The sequence below is a fragment of the Pempheris klunzingeri genome, chromosome 16 (genome assembly GCF_042242105.1).
Source record: "Pempheris klunzingeri isolate RE-2024b chromosome 16, fPemKlu1.hap1, whole genome shotgun sequence".
Lineage (NCBI taxonomy): Eukaryota > Metazoa > Chordata > Actinopteri > Acropomatiformes > Pempheridae > Pempheris > Pempheris klunzingeri.
In genome coordinates, this window is record NC_092027.1 from 863,722 (window position 1) to 883,713 (window position 19,992).

Consider the following 19,992-nt stretch of genomic DNA (forward strand, 5'->3'; position numbering starts at 1 on the left):
AAAAGTTTCTCTGTAAAGAAATCTGATGACATGAAAGTCTGAGCTGATCGAAAAGTGTAAAAAACATGGTGTTACATGTGAACTGCTCACAGCCACGTGACTTTCACACCTCAAAATTTGCTCCCCGTCACCCACTGTGGAACATTTCTGCCAGATACGTTTTCTAAAATCTAGAGGAGCATTAAGAAAATAAGAGCTAATTAAGATAATGAATGAAACAGACTCATGTGTGGATGGAAACATGTGACCTGTCAGTAACTTTAGACTCTCTATATATACAGTATTGACTTTGCTCATTTAAAGGACACACTAACTGCTACGAGCATAGCGTGCACGAACGTCTGACCAAGTTGTGTGCAGTCACGTTGCATTGTGGGTAATGTAGGCACCAGGTTTTTCCAAAGAAGAACGATACCTTTTGGCTCTGCTGCATCAGCAGTGAAATCAGACACCGGCCAAAGTGCAGGAGGATGGTGAGGACGTTACAGTGACCCCAGAGAGATCATGTGAGGGAGAGGAAGAGTGACGAGAAAGAGGAAGAAAGCAGGGGATGAGGAGATGGAAATATTTCTAAGTGAGAGCATCATTAGAGAGAGCACAGCAGAGAGACTTGAGGGAAGAAGAAGAATTCAGCAGCGATCCACTCAAAGTCTCAGCGTTACATGTGATTCATCAGCAGACATCGTTGCCTTTAATCAACATCATAATGTGTTGGAAGCTGGTGTTTGTTTCGCCCCAGAGGCTCATGGGAGAGCAGTCAGTGTCGGCCCTGTGCGCTCCGCGGTGGAGAGTCCGACCAAGTTTGGTGATTATCCGCGATTAGCGTCAGCGGAGATCACACCACAGAGGAGCAAGTCTCTCGTCCTGCGTCTGATCCGCTTCTGTTAGCATCAAACCTCAGCCACACTTCAGTCCTGCACCCCAGTCCTGCACCCCAGTCCTGCACCCCAGCCCCAGTCCTGCACACCAGTCCTGCACCCCAGTCCTGCACCCCAGCCCCAGTCCTGCACACCAGTCCTGCACCCCAGTCCCAGTCCTGCACCCCAGCCCCAGTCCTGCACCCCAGCCCCAGTCCTGCACCCCAGTCCTGCACCCCAGCCCCGGTCCTGCACACCAGTCCTGCACCCCCAGCCCCAGTCCTGCACCCCAGTCCTGCACCCCAGCCCCAGTCCTGCACCCCCAGCAACCCTAGCAGGAGCCAAAACAAGGGTCTGAATATCTCAGACGAAGACATTCCCATCAGCTAATGTTAGCATGCTAGCGAGCTACACTAAGATGGTGAACCTGCTCATCATGACCGTGTTAGCGACGATGGCGTTAGCATTTAGCTCAAAGAGCTGCAGCACAGTGCTGCCCTCCATGTAGCTGGAGACTCCCCTCACACTCTTTCACACTCATCCACAAACCTCCCTGAAACTTTTGCTAAGTGCAGCTTAAGCTCTGAGTTCAGTTCAGAGTGTTTCTCAGTATGATGGACGTACATTGCTCTTCTCACTGCGGTTCATCTCCTTCTCTTGCTGACGCTGCAGCCGGTGTTTCAAACTCCTCCAAACTCCAGACTTTCACTGATATTTAAACTGTTTTCAGTGCCGACTGGAGCCAAACTGTCACCTTTCAGCTTGCTTTAGCTGCTACTTTAATGTCTTTCAGTGCTTCAGCTTTAGGCACAACTGGATTTAATAGAACTCCATGTTTATATATTCTCAGCTTTAACGTATTCAACTTCAGCTGTCATATAAACACACTGCAAAAGATCAGGGACTTAACATCTTGTGGCAGCGACGCTGTTTCGAATGATTTTAGTTTCTAATGAAAGCCCTTTTTCCTGGTTGGGTTGTTCCATTTCTGTTTCCAGTCTTTAGTTTTCAGCAACAGAATCTTGTTGGCGATGAAACCAAATGTACCATGTGTATGGATCAGCAGAATTTTTTTTTACACCTTTGAAGCAAGACCGTCCATACTGGGGATTTGAGGAACCAATCAGACCAAAGTTTGGCCTGTGGAAAACAAACCAAGTGTGGAGAGGCACCACAGCCTGACCTCAGTGCAGCTGATGGAAGCACAAATACAGTTCCTAAAGACAGAGATATTATTCACAGCTTCACTCAGCTGAAAACCTCAGAGCTGAAGTGAGTCGAGTTTCTCAAACTTCTGCTGATAAGTGGAAGAGTTCCTCGAGGGAGAGAGAGAGAGAGAAGGAGAGATGGAGGAAAGATGGGAAGAGTTGGACAGAAAGAAAAGGAAGTTTAACAGCTTACATAACTTTAGCTAACTTCAGCTGGAGAGAGAAGGGGGGAGAGAGGGGGGAGAGAGAGGGGGAGGTGGGTGTAGAAAGCACAAAAAGAGGAGAGGAGGCAGGAAGAGGGAGATACAAAATGGAGAAAGACAAGATGGATGGAAAGAAAGAAAAGGGACAAACGGGCTCCAGAGGAGATGAACACCAGATGGACTCGGTTGTCATAGCAGCAAGTCATCCGTTTCCCTAGAGACCGTCTGTGTGTGTGTGTGTGTGTGTGTGTGTGTGTGTGTGTGTGTGTGTGTGTGTGTGTGTGTGTGTGCACAGTTTAAGTTGATCCACTGGTAGGGCGGCAGGAGCTTTATTAACACACACACACACACTGGGGTGTGTGTTCCTGCTGAGAGCTGAAGTCAAACTGTAACTTCCTGCTTCTCCTCCTGAGGCGAGGAAACGTCCTCCACAGTCCCACCGAGACTTCAGACTACCACGGACGGGTCCCAGGAGGTCACCCTGCTCACAGCTGTACACTTCTTATCGCACGCTTCATGTTCTCCTTCACTCAGCGTCACTGCCTTTGACAAACACCGTTTCCCATAAGCCCCCTGCCCCTCACGGGATAACATCATGCCAACAAAGGAGGCGTCTGTGGTTAGTTCACTGCCTGTGATAACAGTGGGACAGTCCAGTGTCTGTGATAACAGTGGGACAGTTCAGTGTCTGTGATAACAGTGGGACAGTTCACTGTCTGTGGTTAGTTCAGTGTCTGTGATAACAGTGGGACAGTCCAGTGTCTGTGATAACAGTGGGACAGTTCAGTGTCTGTGGTTAGTTCACTGTCTGTGATAACAGTGGGACAGTTCAGTGTCTGTGGTCAGTTCACTGTCTGTGATAACAGTGGGACAGTTCAGTGTCTGTGGTTAGTTCACTGTCTGTGATAACAGTGGGACAGTTCAGTGTCTGTGATAACAGTGGGACAGTCCAGTGTCTGTGGTTAGTTCACTGTCTGTGATAACAGTGGGACAGTTCAGTGTCTGTGATAACGGTGGGACAGTTCAGTGTCTGTGGTTAGTTCACTGTCTGTGATAACAGTGGGACAGTTCAGTGTCTGTGGTTAGTTCACTGTCTGTGATAACAGTGGGACAGTTCAGTGTCTGTGATAACAGTGGGACAGTCCAGTGTCTGTGGTTAGTTCAGTGTCTGTGATAACAGTGGGACAGTTCAGTGTCTGTGATAACAGTGGGACAGTTCACTGTCTGTGGTTAGTTCAGTGTCTGTGATAACAGTGGGACAGTTCACTGTCTGTGGTTAGTTCACTGTCTGTGATAACAGTGGGACAGTTCACCGTCTGTGGTTAGTTCACTGTCTGTGATAATAGTGGGACAGACCAGTGTCTGTGGTTAGTTCATGTGTCTGTACCTTAATGAGAGGGTGTTGATTCCTCTGTAGGCTAAACATGCAGCTAGCCAGCGTAGCTTAGCATAAAGACAGGAAGCTGTGTCCAAAGGTAATCAGCCTACCTGCTCCTCTACAGCTCACACGGTTACACGCTACGTCTCGTTATATCTCAGACCCGAGTGTCTGCGATTAAAGTGCATCTTGGGTAATTTAGGCATCAGGTTTGCCAAAGTGGAATAAAACCTGTGTGGTTGTGCTGCAGGATCTGTTTGAACTGATCCCGCTCCTCTCTGCTGTGAGCCTGGCAGCGTTACAGCTGGTGTTGGATGCTGAATCACTGGAGGACTCTCTTAACACACTGATAATGAGATCACACCCACTGAACACAACAGGTTGTTTCCCTCTTTGTGTCTCATTATTGCTTCTTTGTCTTCACGGAGTCTGAACCTCTTTAATCCATGACTTTAATAACTTCACCACATCTCACCTGTGGGTGTGAACCACCTGCTGCCGTCTCATTGGACCCTCGGGGGGAGGGGGGGGGGGAGCTAATGGCTGTCGGTGGTGCAGGAATCCTGCTGCTGTCAGGTTTAAACTCATGTAGCTGCTGGCGTGGCGCTCTGAGAGAAACAGGACGCCTCATCACCAGCGTGTTCAAAGCCAGTTATCCAACCTGCTGCTGTCTGTTGGCAGGGCCGAGGTCACAGACGGTAAATACCTGTTTCTGCTCCGGCGTTCCTCCTGATGTGACTCATTCTGTCCCGTTTATCAGTGACAGTCTCACCGCTGACGGGATCATTAGTGCAGTCGAGCGCTGATCATTAAACAGAGTTATTTCTAAGTCCTTTGGTGCAAGTCTCAGGACAGACACGACAGCAGCACCCCGTGCTCTTAAACTCATTATTTCCAACAGTTCGCCGTCCTAAATCTTCACCCTGGTTGAACTGAAGGCTGCCAGTCAGGCCTGAAGGCAAAATGTGTTGTTCAGCTCAGGTTTACACTTGAATCGACACCGCAGGAGGAAAACCCTCCTAAAGAACACACAGCTAACCAGGTAGGTGGATCAGTATGATAAAGGTCCCACAACACGCTTTGAGTCTTCTGCGACTTCCAGAGTCAGATGTGTGTCCGAAAGGGTTTTACGTCAAGTCTCAATTCATTCAAGTCAAGTCTGAAATCATTTGATTAGTATTTCAAGGCCACATCATGCAAAACTCAACTCGAATCAAGTCCCAAGTCGTTCAGGATGATCAACTTCAGTGTTTCAAACGGAACATGATCGTTAGCAGAGTTTGTTTTGTTCTCTGCACACTGATCAGGTTCGATTCCTGTCTGTCTACTAGAGAGAGCCGAGAGCATACGACGTGCGCCTGAACGCACCACGGGAGCGCACAGAGCCTGTTCTCTCTTTACATTTCCACTTCATACTTCTATTTCACAGCCTTTAAAACCTGTAACGCCTCCACTCTAGACCATTAATGTTGAGGATAAGAACATGTGATTCAGCATCAGCAGCACTGAATAACCTAGCTGTATCTGATAACGGACCGAGTCTATTTCCATCCCCTCCTCCGAGTCGCTCCCTGCTAGATGAACGAGGCGTTTAGGTGCCCGAGAGGATTCGGGATTTATAGCGGCTCGCCATTGGTGCGACCTCCTCCTGTTCTGTTTCTCTCCCCGCACTTACAGCTCAGCCCACGCTGGTGGAAATGTAGCCGCAGAGATGGAGGCTAGATGGTGATGGAGAGAGAGAATGAGTGATAAGGAAGATAAATATTGAGTGAGTGCGGGGGCGGAGGAGTTAGCAAATAAGTGAGGTGGAGAGAGGTAAATATAGAGTGAGTGAGGAGAGGAAAGCATAATGGTTTCATAATAAATCCAAATACATAGAGTTCATTAGATGTGATCAGAATGTTCCACAGTTCCTCTTCTGCTGCGTGAGTCATTTATCTTTTATTAGAGCGCTTTGCATTTATACTGATGTGTGAAGAGAGACATCAGGGAGAAGGTGCTTCTGTCTGTCAGTGTAGGAAAAGACAACGAGCACTATGTGAACAGTCCCAGCTTCACCCTCTAAACCAGGGGGGGTCACACTCTATCGGCTCGTGAGCTACTTTTAAAATGACCAGGTCAAAATGATCTACCTACATTAAACATGCTAAACATGTATTTATTTCTGTATATACTTTATATATCCAATATATGTTGGTGAGCACTAATGTAACCCCTGGTGTTACTCATAAAACTGAACAGCAGGAATGCACACAGGTGACAAACAGTGATGCACATAATATATTATAATATTTTATAATATATTATATATTATTATATAGAACTGGAACATTCAGTACAGGTATGGTCTCTACCTTCCTCTGATGACCTGCACTGAATAGAGTCAGATATCCTTCCTGTCCTGTTCTCCGTCCCAGAGTATCTCTTCTTTAGTGGATATAAACTGGAAGGCTAAAGCTGGAGTTTTGCAGCAACTAGTGTGTTTGACCGCTCATGTCCCTGCCGGGGACCCGTAGCAGAGAGGAGCTCTCAGACTGGAGCCCTGTAACGCCTTCATTACATACGTTCCTTCATTCATTTTCTAAACCGCTGAGTCCTGATTAGGGATGAAGATGATGGACTAAAATCTATTTTTTTAATGTCACGCGATTGGCGTATTGGGCACCCCTGCTCTAAAATCACTGCAGTAGTGAAGGATGTTTGGTTAGGATTAGGGTTAGGATTAGGGTTAGGGTTAGACCCCCAGAATGATCATTTAGGGAAACAGATTGGAAAGTTGAGTGGAAGGAAATCTCCAGTGATTCCTCTTCTTTGTCTTTGAACCTGGGGTTTAATTTTCTTAGTGCGTCCGTAGTTAGTTAGTTAGTTTATGATCCCATTAGTCTATTTATCTGTCAGACTAATGCAGAGAGGAAGAAATGTAGGATCATTCATTCTGTGATATTAACCATGAAAACAGATTAGGTTTGTGTCTTTACATCTAGTTCTGCTCCCAGCCCTCTCACTGTAGACACACCAGACAGCAGAAATCAAACGTCTTTGAAGCTCAGTGATTGGCTGATTCTTGGGGCAATGCATGATGGGATTTCATAGTTGAGTCTAACGTCTCTTTGTATAATGAACCTGAGTTATTTAAAATCAGTCGGCAGAGTTTCATGGCCGTCCGCTGACCCCCCCACCCTGTCAGAGTTGGTGACTGATGACCTCCCTCACACTGAAATGATCAGTCCTCCATTTTTTACATCAGGGCCAGTGCACTTCCTGTATAATAAGGACTCAGGTAAATGGAACTTAAAATAACTGCAGCACATTTGGATAAAACAAAGTAGATTCTGATGGAAATTAAAAAAAAAACACTCAAAACGTGACCAGAGAAACACAGAAATCAAGTAGTCTTTACTTATTAAATATAAAACTGTGTATTCAAAGACTAGTCTTTAGGAAGATCAAGCAGGATGTGTTAATTACAGTTAAAGACGAGCATCAAACAGCTCAGCGCTCCACAACCTCAGCTCTGGAAAGCTGCAAAGACTGAAGAGTAACTGCGCCCAGAATCAGACCCAGACCAAAAGCACACCGGTGTGTGGACAGGGAAGCCCACACACCGTCTGCCAGATAGTAGCTCTGCAGTCGTAGGAAAACAAAAGCACTCGTGGGGTTTCTCTTGCTTATGTAACACTCAGAGCAAAGTGTCGAGCTGCGAGTACACTTGTTCGGAGCTGCTTGTCTGATGTGGACTGGCTCTGGAAACACACGCCTCCCTAATGGTCCTCCAGGATCGTCTGTCTGGAAATGTGTGCTGTTATGACCGTGTTGAAATGAAGTCACGTCTCCTTCCACTGGATACGATTACAAACATCAGGCCAACTCTGTTCGAACCCTAACATCTGAAATGTACAATCCTCTGTTCATCCAGCCAAACAACATCACAGCTCTTCTGTAGAGGAAAAGGAGAACAGGGGGGCACTTATGAAAGAGCACAGAGGGAAGGAGGAGAGGGGTGAGGAAGGTAAGGAGATAGACGGGGAGGAGAAGGCGGTAAATCCAGAGAGGAACCAAGGCTAACAGACTGATGCAGTGCTAGATCAGAGAGAAAAGCTGCATGTGTGAAAAAGCCTGATTGAAAAACAGAAAATAAGTCAAAGCATGAGCAGGTGAATCCTGACAGTGAAGTCATTTAGTGTTTTTTTATACCACAACCAGGAGTTTGAGTAAATGTTTCTCGGCTGGCTCGATGGCTCAGGTGGAAAGTGTTTGGGCCAGCACAGACAGGGCTGATCAACAGAGCTGGAAACACGGCGTGCCTGATGAACGAGGCCGTGGGCTGAGCATGATCAGCCTGATGAATGCGTCTGAGGCGCAGCACAGCAGATTGAAACACAAAGCACCTTTTCATTCTCTGAAATGTTTCTGGGAAATATCCGTCCACCTCCAGAAACATCACAGCCGCTGCAGCCTCCCGCTGATGGTTTGAGACTTTCACTGGAGCGCCGCCACGTGTTTCCTCTTCTGCTTTTGTCCTTGGATGGGAAGATTAGTCACCGACGGCTCTGACTGGCACTGAGAAAAGAGGAACTCAGCCAGAAGCGCTGAATATAATTGTTGAAAGACTTTTGGATTTTGCCCTGAACACTGAGCAAGATGTCTCCAAAACTAGTGGCCACCTAAACCAGCCAAACCACCGTCTGTCTGCCTCACACGCTCTGTGGATAAGTTTGGGGACCTAAAGTTCTTGCTTCTCCCGTTTCATTGAGGATCCTTTAAGGGTGAAGACATGAGTGGACTTGGGGAAGATGAATATTTCACACCTGTCAGTGCTGATGATGGAGGACCGTGAACGAGGCTCATGGCTGCTGTTCGAACCGTTGTTATTGTGTGAGATGTTCTTTCAGGAGGAACTGACTGAACATGTGGTTGATTCATTAAAGCATCCTACTTGAGGAAGACCAGTCATTTTGGGAGTTAGCGAGCCAGTTAGCAGCCTGCCATTGCTAGGTGTTTGGATGGAACTCCCTCATTCACTATTTCCAATTGGATTTTCAGAATAAAAGCCCAGAGTAATAAGAGATTATGCCATTTGAGCTTTTAACATGAAAATTTGCTGAAGAAGCAACCCCAAAATACGTAATAGATACCGTGTCAGTGTCACAGTTAGCCTCCCCTAAGTATGTCAAGTTCACGCATGTATGAAGCTGCATTACCAGCATGTGTCCTCTAACAGACTGGGCTCCATAAGAAGTGTTGTTAGCTCTGACCTAAAGTAGAAGTGACTGGACACTGGATGAGTTTTTTTGTCTGAAGTCAGACTGAGAGCAGCAGAGAGTGTATGACACGACGACCAAAAGGCAGAATACTGAATGTAACAAGGAAACAGGGAGGTCTGTCTGCTTTGGTGAAAACAAGTAAACAGTTCGACAGAGCCACTCTCTCAGAGGCTGCAGTATTTTCTCTTTTCCAACATTTAAATGATGGTGGAAAAGATGATAAAATGACGCTACCCAGTGAGACCCTGCTCTTTGTCTGCGACACCGCTGTGACACTGCAGTTGTTTTGTGCTGTGTGGCGGTAAAAACCTGATTTGTTGCCCCTTTAAAATTGATTTGAAGGTCAGATGGAAACGTCGGTGGTGACAGAGACGCACAAGCGGAGGGCCGGAGACACTGTGAGGAAAGTAAATGGCTTCATTTGCTGGAGCTGCAGCTGTGGAGATGTACCCGCTTCATTTTACTGCTGCTGAAACTCTGTGTGTGTGTGTGTGTGTGTGTGAGTGTGTGTGAGTGTGTGTGAGTGTGTTTCACGGTCTGTCTTCTGATTGGACAAGTGTCACCTTCCTTCATCCCCAACTGGATGAACACAAAAGGTGAATTTGTGGGCTTTCTCTCCCCAGTCGACCTCTGAGCGTCTGCAGCCTTCACAGTGAATGATGGGCTGGGGATTAACTATGTGACATAATCTAATTGACATTGTCTTAACTCTTTATCAGGATACATGGCATTGATTAACTGCCCAGGCAACGGTAACCCACGGCAACCAACACGAGAGGAGGAGGCACTGCGTCTGGCTCTGTCCTTCAGTCGATGTTTTATTCTTTTGTTTGTTTAATTTCCTCTCCCCCCCCCCCCCCCCCTCTCTCTCTGCAGGGCGGGGTTCGAACAGGATATCGAGGGCGACCACTCGTTTCACCCAGACAGCTGCCACGGTAAGATAAACCTGACATTTTACAGCCACAGTTCTGATGCTAACAGGTATAATAAGAGGCGTAAACAGTGTAAAAGTCAGTGGATTGTGAAACGACAGCCGTGACACAGGCCATAAAGCAGACAATAGATGAGAGGAAAGAGACAGTGAGAGTCTTAAGGAGATAAATGTGTGTTTGTGCTGCAGAATCTCACTGTGCTCCTGTTGTCTTTCTGTACAGCTGATGTGTTGGCAACCACACGGAACCAGGAGTCTGCAGCCGACTCCGCCTACGGTAAGAAGCTCCTCCCATCACCTCCACCGGGCCGCTCATGCTGCCGGCGCTCGTTTATCTGTCTGTCGGCAGGTTTACGGCTAAAGTACCGGCCCAGTTTTCAGGAAATTCGGTAGAAGTGTGTTGCATTGACCGAAGAGGGCCCGTTGAAACTTGGAGCAGATCCAGATCAGACTCAGTCAGTGATATCGGCTGAACTGTAACACCAGTGTCTGTGGCAAAGAGAGCGTCCTGCTAGACATACAGCAAAAGATGTTTGTCACAGTTTTGGAAATATATCCAGATTTCTACAGCTGTGCCTGCAGATTAGAGGACTGGACTAGCGGCTGTCTAGTAACTGGTTTTATTTAGGTATTCAACGAAGGAGTGCTAATGGTAACAAGCTAAGCTAACTAGCGTCCACTTGCTGAGTGAAGAACAGAATTGAACCTGTAGTAGCTGATTACTGGGGGCAGCAGAGAGCACAGCAGCTCATTACCATATTCAGCAGTTACAGAGTTACACCATCTTTCATTTGTAGTCGCGTACGTGTCACCAGTCAGTATTTAGCTCTGTCTTTAGTTGCCACCTCCGCCTGAGGGAACCTTCTGGCTCTTTAGCTGCTAACTGCTCCACCAGCTGATGCACCGATGTGTGTGGTGGCTTTTTACAGCTTTTTCCATGAAAGTGAGAGTCGGCAGAACAATAAAGATAAACAGGTAGCTGAAATATCTATTGGAGCCCATTTAACAGCATGATGGATGATGAATGAAATCAATATGAATCATCATTTACACTGTGGACTTACATATGATATAGTTCAGCAGTGATCATTGGGCGTTAACAACACGTATCCTAGCAACGGCAGCATCAGGTGTCAGTCAACCGTTGCCAAAAAGTTTGTTCCTCTCGTTTCTTTTTCAGATTGACATGATGTAAAAAACAGAAATACGCCTCCGATGGGAGCGTCACACATGTATGAAAGAATCCTTCAGCCGGGAGAGAAAGCCCATGAGAGCACATTTCTCCGATGGTACAAATAAAATCAAAGATGAGAAACAGGAGGAACTTCCTGGTCCCCGATCGACCCCACCGCTAACGAGCTTAAACTCAACCGGAAGAAATGTGGTTATCACCGGCCGATCGCCTCGTGTTGACGTACAGTAGCTCATAGCTCGGTTTGACATCATTACCCTCCACCAGATTACAACAGAACAGATCAAAGGGCCGCCTGCTCTGTATTCACGGCTGCAGCCCGGCGGCTACCTGACTGTCAGGAGTCCTGCTGGTAAACCTGCCCAGGTATTGTCATTCACAGAGCGACAGCCGAGCGACGCGGTGAATCCCATTAGGACTCCATAAGCTGTATTACTGTGATTAAAGTCAGAGGGGGGGCAGAGCTACAGCAGAAAGAGAGATTTCTGATATGTAATCTACTTGACATGAACTATGTTCGTCTTTCAGGAGCACTTGAAGAGAACTTGAGTGGCTGCATCACGTCAGCAAATTACAATAGCAGTGATGAGGAGGAGGGAGGTGAACAGAACAGGGTGACCGTGCTCCGCCGGGCACACTGAATCTAGAGGATTAAGGAGAACTGAAAGAGAAGTGATTAGTTGATGTTCTTCACCAACACTCCCCTCCCCTGATCTCAGGTCTGTTTTCAGACGTCTCTCCTCAGTCGACCACTGGCTCGTCTGACTCTGTCGTGTTTGGGCTGTTTCTTATTCCTGCTGGGAACTTGTCGCAGGTTAGTAGCTGAACAGTCCTGATCCTATCAGACAGCTGCAGCTTCCAAACTAAACACACCAAAGTCAGCGGGAGCTGTTTTAAAGAGCGGCAGATCTCTGAGTCCTCTGAGCTTAGAGAGCGCCTCATTTTGTATTCTGCCTCGGAACTTAATTGCATTCACCTGGCATCTAAATGAGCCCCCGTTAGACGACCAGAATGAGAAGTATGTGATAAGAAAAAGACAAGAGTGGAGCCCTGAGCCCTGCTGTCTGTCCACCGTAGAAACAGCAGCTAAGTGAACCCAGGTCTAATGACTGTTTACTGCTGCTACACCTGGGAAGGTAAAATCAACCGTCACATCACGTGACTCATCAGATAAGTGTCCCAGAAAGTTAACTTAGCAGCACATTTTCCAGGGTTTAGATAAACCTTTGTAACGCCAGTAACCACAGATGAGACAGAAGAAGAATTCAACAAACACTATTGCAGAGTAAACAGTATTAGAGACAATCACATTAGTTAAAGTCTGCAGTGGTTGGCAGGCCGAGACAGTCAAGTGTTCACTTCCTCTGTAATTCATCCCAGTAGAAGCTTCAGTTAGCGTGCTAACATTCAGACGGTGAGAGGACTGTTGGACTGTACTCCACTTTTATAGACTCTGAGGATCCTGTTTGGTTCCAACCAGCCCAGGTGTGTTAGTAATCCAGGTCAGTGGAGACTTCCCAGCAAATACACAGATCCAAGTAGGCTGCACCTGTTTAGACAGCCTTCGAGGAAACATGGATGAGCAACACCTGGTAAAATACCACTGATTGTACCTTTAACGTGTTTTAGAATGCGCTGTAATGTAATATTCAGTCTGCTTGCACACTCACAGAGCCGCCGGAGGACAGAATTATTAACCTCCACCATGTTTCCACACAAGCTGAGCTCAGGTGTATTTATATGTAGCTGCTGTAGCTTCACCTTAACCTCCAATTTGCCTCCTTAATCGCTGAAACAGCAGCAGGAAATGAGAACAAAGACGCAGCCTGCAGTGTCGCACATAGCAGGTTATGAAACAATGACTTCCTGACTGAATTTGCCTGCCATAAATATTACTTTGGTGGGAGAGCTGCTCCGTGCTGTGCGGTGATTAGCCCCGACTGACTGACGTGATTACAGGCACAGCAGATGTGAAGCGGTGGGAGACTCAAACGATCCTCGCAGATTAATTTACATACTTCCACAGATTCATCTCTTGACTTGCACTAATTGTGTCGTGATTAACTGTGTCATTTAAGTTTTAGATTTTATTGATGCCTGCGGGGATTACCCAGGGAGTTAATGGCACTGTAACACAATAAAAACCGGCAGCAGCCTCAGTACACACTTTATAACTTGAGCCACGTTTGGCGGCTCATTCTTCACGCTTTCATTGTGAAACTCCGACTTAAATATGCAGCGATTAAGCCAGAAGTGAATGGTGGTGCTGCTATTATACAGTAGGACTGACAGCAGGCGCTTCCTTCATAATGGCGTCTGAGACATTAACTTCACGCTGTCGGGCAGCCGGGCATGAAGGACTCCGAACACAATGAATGACTGATGTTTTAGCCAGCGTGCGCCTAAATCTATTCGCCGAGCTATGCTACAATGACTGTCGTTACTGTAATGATATCGTTTGGCGGGAAACTATTCCCGTAATGACGTTTTCGCTGCAAATTGGTTATTTAATGCACTGTGAGGGAGGCCCCCCTGGGTTTAGCTTGGCTCTGAATGGACTTAAATTGGCCATTATGCTGCAGTGAGCCATTACAGGGTAGTTTTCTATTAGATGAGAGTTGACATTGTGCAGAATGAGTTCTGCAAATGCAAATTATGACGGTTCTTGGGTGACGTGGGTGCTGTCTGTCAGTGACCTTTAGGGTTCTCATTGTCATGCTGGTGATCCAGGAAATGAAGTTTATTCTGCCGTTGAGCTCATAAGTGTCAGAGTTAGTGATGAACAATTAAAATGGGTTTTCCGTCCTTAAAGTTGAGTCCTGAGGAAGTGGAGAGGTGAGATGGTTATCAGTCCCCTCACACCGACGCAGCAGACGTCTCATGTAGGAGTTCAGTGACATTGGTCTTCACTACGTGTTCATTAACGTGCTGCTCCTTCAGCCTCTCCACCACATGTGGAACAAGGCTGCAGGTCGGCGTAAAATCAGCCACATGTTGATGCATGATTTCTTGAACCCTGAATACAGCGGTAAAGAAAGAACAGTTGAACTGTTGTTCACGATGAGAGGACATCTTTCACCTGGTGTTTTGATCCAGAGTCTCCTCAGTTTGGTCTCTACTGAGTCCACCGTCTCTGCTGGCTGCTCACTGATCTTCTCTTACTTACAAGTGGAAGGAACGATGACTTCTCATCACATGTTTTTGCCAAACGTCTTCTTAATGCACAAACCTGTTCATAAGATAATATTGTTGTTGTTCTTATTGTTGTAGTTTATTTCTAATTGTCTTACTGTACACAGAGAGACAAGTTTCACCAGAGTCAAATTCCTTGTTTGCTTCTACAAACTTGATTCTGATTCTGATAAATTTGCAAATTTGCAGCAGCAAAGAACAAGAACAACAGTGCAAAGATAAGTGAAACAGGTGCCTAAAGAAGTAGGATATAGTATAAATAGAATAAATGTAGTATATACAAGTATAACAGAGAGACTGCACTGTAGCAGAATGATGAAGTGATGAATTACTGCACCAGCTCATAAAGTGACTTCCTGACGTTCACAGACTCACATAAGGAACTGTGACAGACTGATGTATGTACATGTGAAACAGAAGAGTTTAGTAGCCTCCGTACACTCTTGTTATAAGACAGAGAATCTGACCTTTCAGCAAGTTTAAAACCAAGAAAATCACCAAGATCTTTAAGAACTTTCCCATTTTGTGGTTTTTAATGTGAGTTTGTCCGACTGGCTGTGACAGTTTTAGTGTCTTAGTGGAAACGTACATCATTTTAACTTGACGGTTGGCACAGAAAAGTCTTCCTAGCATGAAGGACAAAGTGAGAGTCTTGCAAACCTTTCCACGCTCACAGTCGGCCTGCTGCTGTTGGACACCGAGCTGCTCCTCCGCTGCAGTTTGGGAACTTGTGTCGCCTCGAGGGAGACGATGATGTGACTCACATCACATTCAGCACAACAGCTTCTTCTGTTTCCAGCCACATGAAAGTGAGAATTTGACATTTAAAGGATACTTAACAGCTCTAATGCTGTTTAATTGAAGTGTTAAGCATCTTATCACTCAACAGCAACCGTCAGCGTGACATTTAAATTAAATCTGTGCGCGCTGCTTCAAATCAAACACATTCTCCTCTTTCCAAAATTCACGATTGTCTTCCCACAGAGATGAAACTGAGTTTTCCGAAATGTGGATCTGTTCCTTAACTATTGTCATTATTATTCAGCAGTTATCAATCGCTCTCTTACTGAAATGCCACAAGCCTCCGTAAAATGAATTCATGTTTTTCCCTTCAGTCTGACAGAGGGCTGGAAATAAAACATTTAACTATCAGTGAAATCAGATCATATTTACATCAGTTTAGTTTTCCTCAAATATCCATCAATCAACCAGAGAAACTCTCCCACAAATTATTTACTCTAAGTTTGCAACAGCAAATGTGTTTTGAAGGAAATGTTACCGCAGCCAGATTACGATGGAAGTTTTGGTAAACAGATGTCTTAAAAGGTCAATATTATAAAGATATTGATGCTGAATGTAAAGTTTTCACTGACGTTTGGTTCTTACACCACAATATCCTCTGGTAGTGACAGCAGGATTATGGAGCTGCTCTTTACCACCACTCAGTCTGGATTAGAGGAAGTTTACATGAACACTTAACCCAGACGGCTCCAAAGACACGTTGCATCAGGCAGCAACTATGTTTGTCAGCACAAACTAGTTGGACAAACATTTAGTAACATACAGGCGTTACTTCCTGGAGACGGGGTTGATATCAGGGGTTTAAGTTGTTGTTTTCGACGTGTGAGGAGTTTGGTGTCGTGCAGTAGAATCACTTTAAAGATCGGTCTGATCTCCACAATTCATTCATTATTCAGTCAGACAGGTCGTGTTTCCTCACTGGTTCTTCAGGAAAGACTAAAGCCTGCACACAGGCAGAAATCTGATCCCAACCAGACCTTCATCGGGTCAAAGTGTTGACAGTCGTCTCTCGTAAACGGTACGTCCTGGGAGAGGTGTGGGTGCAGATTAGCAAATGTTAGCATGCTAACATGCTAAACGAAGATGGTGAACGTCGCACCTGCTAAACATCACCATGTTAGCATTGTCAGTGTAGCACGTTAGCATGCCTGAGTTAGCATTTAGCTCAGACCTGCTAGCATGACTGTAGCCGGTGTTGCTGTTCTGTGTTTGAGAAAATGTATGGAGGAGCATTTCTGATATATGGGATGTTTTTAGCGCCTTATCGACCACATTCTGACACTGAGACAACACAAGGTCAAAGAGCTGAAATCTTCTTTAGTATATTAGTATTGTAGTGGGACTGTTACACCTTTACAATGCACCAGTAAGCTGTAACTGTCACACCTGTGCCGGGCGGTGAACATCACAAAGCTTCATTCTTTATCAGACTTCCTCAACGCTGAGATATTTATCAGCATCAAAGCCACATTGCATCCGCAGCGGGGACACCTGACGTGACGCTCACATCAGGGTTAGGGTTAGCAGGCGGCCGACGCCTCCTTCAAAGGCGCCGAACCACCAACCCAACCCCGCGGTCCGGCTGTTCACATCGCCATAGCAACCTCGCGAGCGAGCGCTCCCTGTCGTTCTCGCAGTTCAAGACTTTACAAACACCACCATAAACCTCTCCTGCTTCCTCCTGCACACACACACACACACAATGGAGAGTGTGCTTCCCCCCTGTGTGTCTGAGACCTTGAGATCCAGTGTAGATGACGGAGCAGAAATGTCAGCTCTGAGGTGTGTGTGTGTGTGTGTGTGTGTGTGTGTGTGTGTGTGTGTGTGTGTGTGTGTGTGTGTGGAGAGAGAGGGGGGGTTGGGGGTAAAAGCATGAGCTGCATTCACAAGTGTGTATTTAAGTGAAAAGAGGCTGGTGCTCAGTGGAGGAGGAGGTGAGGACGTCTCCATCAGATCTTCTTCTCTGCTGCTGGAGGAAGAAAAAGAGAAAAACAAACTCTCAGTTAACCCCTTGAAGGTCCTCAGAAATAATCACGTTAAAGATCCTTACACACATAAATGTGTATGCATAAAAACAAGCCATAAAAATGTTAAAAATCTTTCTTTTTTTAAAAATTTTTTTAAATAGTTTTTTAGACCAGCATCAGCCCTAATCATACATATCAAATTTTAATTAGTTTTTTAAAAAATTAACCCTTAAATTGCCATGTTTTTGTCATGATGCGCATCATTTTATGGTCTAAAATACACAAAAAATACATGAAAAAAATTGAGAACTCTGAAAAATTCACCATCTTGCAAAATTATAAGCAATATGCATGAAAAACTGATAAAATATGCTAAAAATAAAAATCATAACACACTAGAAAGTGCTGAAGACCCTCAAAGGGTTAAGAAACAGGAGGTAAACGTCCTTTTTCTCCTCGACCAGTCCTACAGGACGCCTCATATCCACCTTAAAACAGAGTACAGACCGAACCCTGCACACCTTTTCACTTGTGATTCACTGCTGCTTGTAGCAAAGTTTCATGAACCACAAAGAACTCATCGTGGCATTATAGTAGACGTTTAATCTCCTTGACCAATTGTGTTCATTTCCTACACTTATATATAGACAGGAGTCTTGTGCAGCTGTCTCTGTCAGTAAAAGCAGAACTAACTGATCTTTTTGATCATTTTTGGCAGCAGAGCAACACTGACGTATTATTTATCACTGTAGTAAACATGTTAGCATCCAGCTGCGTGTGTTTCCACATCCAGCAGGCAAAATGATCCTTAGTTGTTTGTGTCACCTGATGAATGTCAGTCCAGTAATCTCTCTCTTCTAGCTCTGTTTTTGGTCTCCACCTCCTGCTGAGGGAAATATTTGGCTCTTTAGCTGCTAAATGCTGCGCTGTGTTTACCAGCTGCTCTCTAACTGTGTCTGTCTGCTGCTCAGCAGGTCGTGTGCAGTTGGCTTATCGCTGATATTTTTTATGAAACAGCTGCTGCTGGAAACGCTGAGACTGACCCAGACAGGAAATTGGCTGCAGAATCAAAACTAGGAGCTAAAAGAGGCTGAAATGTCCCGTAGAGCTGCAGGATTACCAGAGATCCACTGTTACTGTAATGATTTGTCAAGTTAAATCTATTGTTTACAGTCAACAAACACCAAGAAGTGTTTAAAGATTATACTGTAGGTTTAACTGTGGAAGGAAAATCACAGTGTCTGCAGCGCCGTGAAGAAAACAGGTCCAACAAGGCAACAGCAACATTTATGTAGAAGTAGTAGCTTCCACATCAAACAGCTCAGACAGCCTGGAGAAAGAGTTTGAATATTATTAGATATTGTACTGAGTTTGTTGTGCAGTTATCCAGCTGATGTGAGGGAGGAGTTATTGTGTTAGTTTGTGCTACAGACATATTTCATTGATGTCGAAATAACCTTTTAAAACACCAAAGTCAAACAATCAACCACAGGTTCTGTTCTCTAAAATCCCTGTTTTAGTGAATGTAGTCTGGTGTGTGTGCTGTTTGTGGTTAAACCAAAAGGATCTTCCAGGTCTCTCTCTGTAGGGATCCTTTCCATGATGCTGTCACACACTTAGAATAACACTCTGATCCTGTCAGTGGATCAAACAAGCTCTTTTAGTGGACCTACTGTGATCAGGTGCAGTTGTCCCAAAGGATCACGTTGCAGCCATTGCAGCCCGTTTGGTGGCTGCTGGCTGAGGTGATCTACTGGACCAGTTCCAACACTTTTACTACCTACCAGTCACTCACACACCAGGATGTGGATTTAAAGACTCAAGGTTTAAAAGTAGTGGAGTTACTCTGTGTGATGGCTGTGGGCTCAGCTGAGTTATGTATGGGAGTTTTGAGTGAAATGAAAGATGACTTCCTGGTTTTGGGGGTGTTGTGCCGGAGGGTGTTGCACCAAATGATGTGCAGACATCTCAACAATACTTCGACACCACAATGCTGCCGTAGCCGACGCTGCTGCGAAGACATAAGCCGTAGCTTCTCTTTAATTAGCACTTTGTCATCCGATTGTGCAGCACAGGAACGTGCTCACCAGCGTTCTTTATGCCTGTGTCTGAAATCAACAAGCTCACTTCCTGCTCTCCATATGAGACGATATCCTAATTACAGTGTGTGTCTAGCAGAGAGACAAAGAGTGTGATTATACTGCACGAGGGCTTCTGATGTGTTTCCGCTCACAAGGACAAAGAGTGTGTGTGTGTGTGCATCGAGTCAAAGTGTTGTTAAGTGTGTGTGATCATATGTGTACCAATTGCTTGGCGAGAGGTTTTGCGTCTATGAGTGTGTCTTTGCGTGTTAATGTGTGTGTGTGTGTGTTTGTCAGCGAGCAGGCAAAAGAGCCATCATAGCGTGCTAAAGTGTTTTTTAATGAGCTGGAGCTCTTACAAATGGACTGAGTGTGTTGTCGGGCTCCTGCTGAACAGGCGGGGATGAGGGTGAGGAAGCAGCCAAAAGCAGTTGTATTGACGCTAATTATCTTCATCTTCTCCTGCGCCGAGCAAAACGAGGCAAAGAATAAAAGCAGCTTCACTGGATGGATTTCAGGCCGTCGTTGTTCCGGCATGTGTCGAATAATGATGGGATGGTCTTCTGTTTTAATGTCTGTTAACGGTGCTTTAGTTAGGGATGGGATGGTCTTCTGTTTTAATGTCCGTTAACGGTGCTTTAGTTAGTGACGGGATGGTCTTCTGTTTTAATGTCTGTTAACGGTGCTTTAGTTAGCGATGGGGTGGTCTTCTGTTTTAATGTCTGTTAACGGTGCTTTAGTTAGGGATGGGATGGTCTTCTGTTTTAATGTCTGTTAACGGTGCTTTAGTTAGCGATGGGATGGTCTTCTGTTTTAATGTCTGTTAATGGTATTTTAGTTAATGATGGGGATAATAGTTCTCCCAGTAGACTACAGGTTCCACCAGTGGTTTAGAAGCTGGGCCAGTAGTTTACCCAT

At 45.6% G+C, this 19,992-nt stretch overlaps 1 protein-coding gene across 1 annotated transcript in view; it reads left to right on the plus strand.

Annotated features, from left to right (window-relative positions):
- Positions 1–19,992, plus strand: part of LOC139215746 (semaphorin-6D-like) — a 58,146-nt gene that overhangs the window by 23,975 nt on the left and 14,179 nt on the right. The window contains exons 16-17 of the mRNA XM_070846789.1: positions 9,787–9,845; positions 10,065–10,118. Of these exons, the coding sequence (XP_070702890.1) occupies positions 9,787–9,845; positions 10,065–10,118 (113 nt within the window). The remainder of the gene's footprint in view (positions 1–9,786; positions 9,846–10,064; positions 10,119–19,992) is intronic.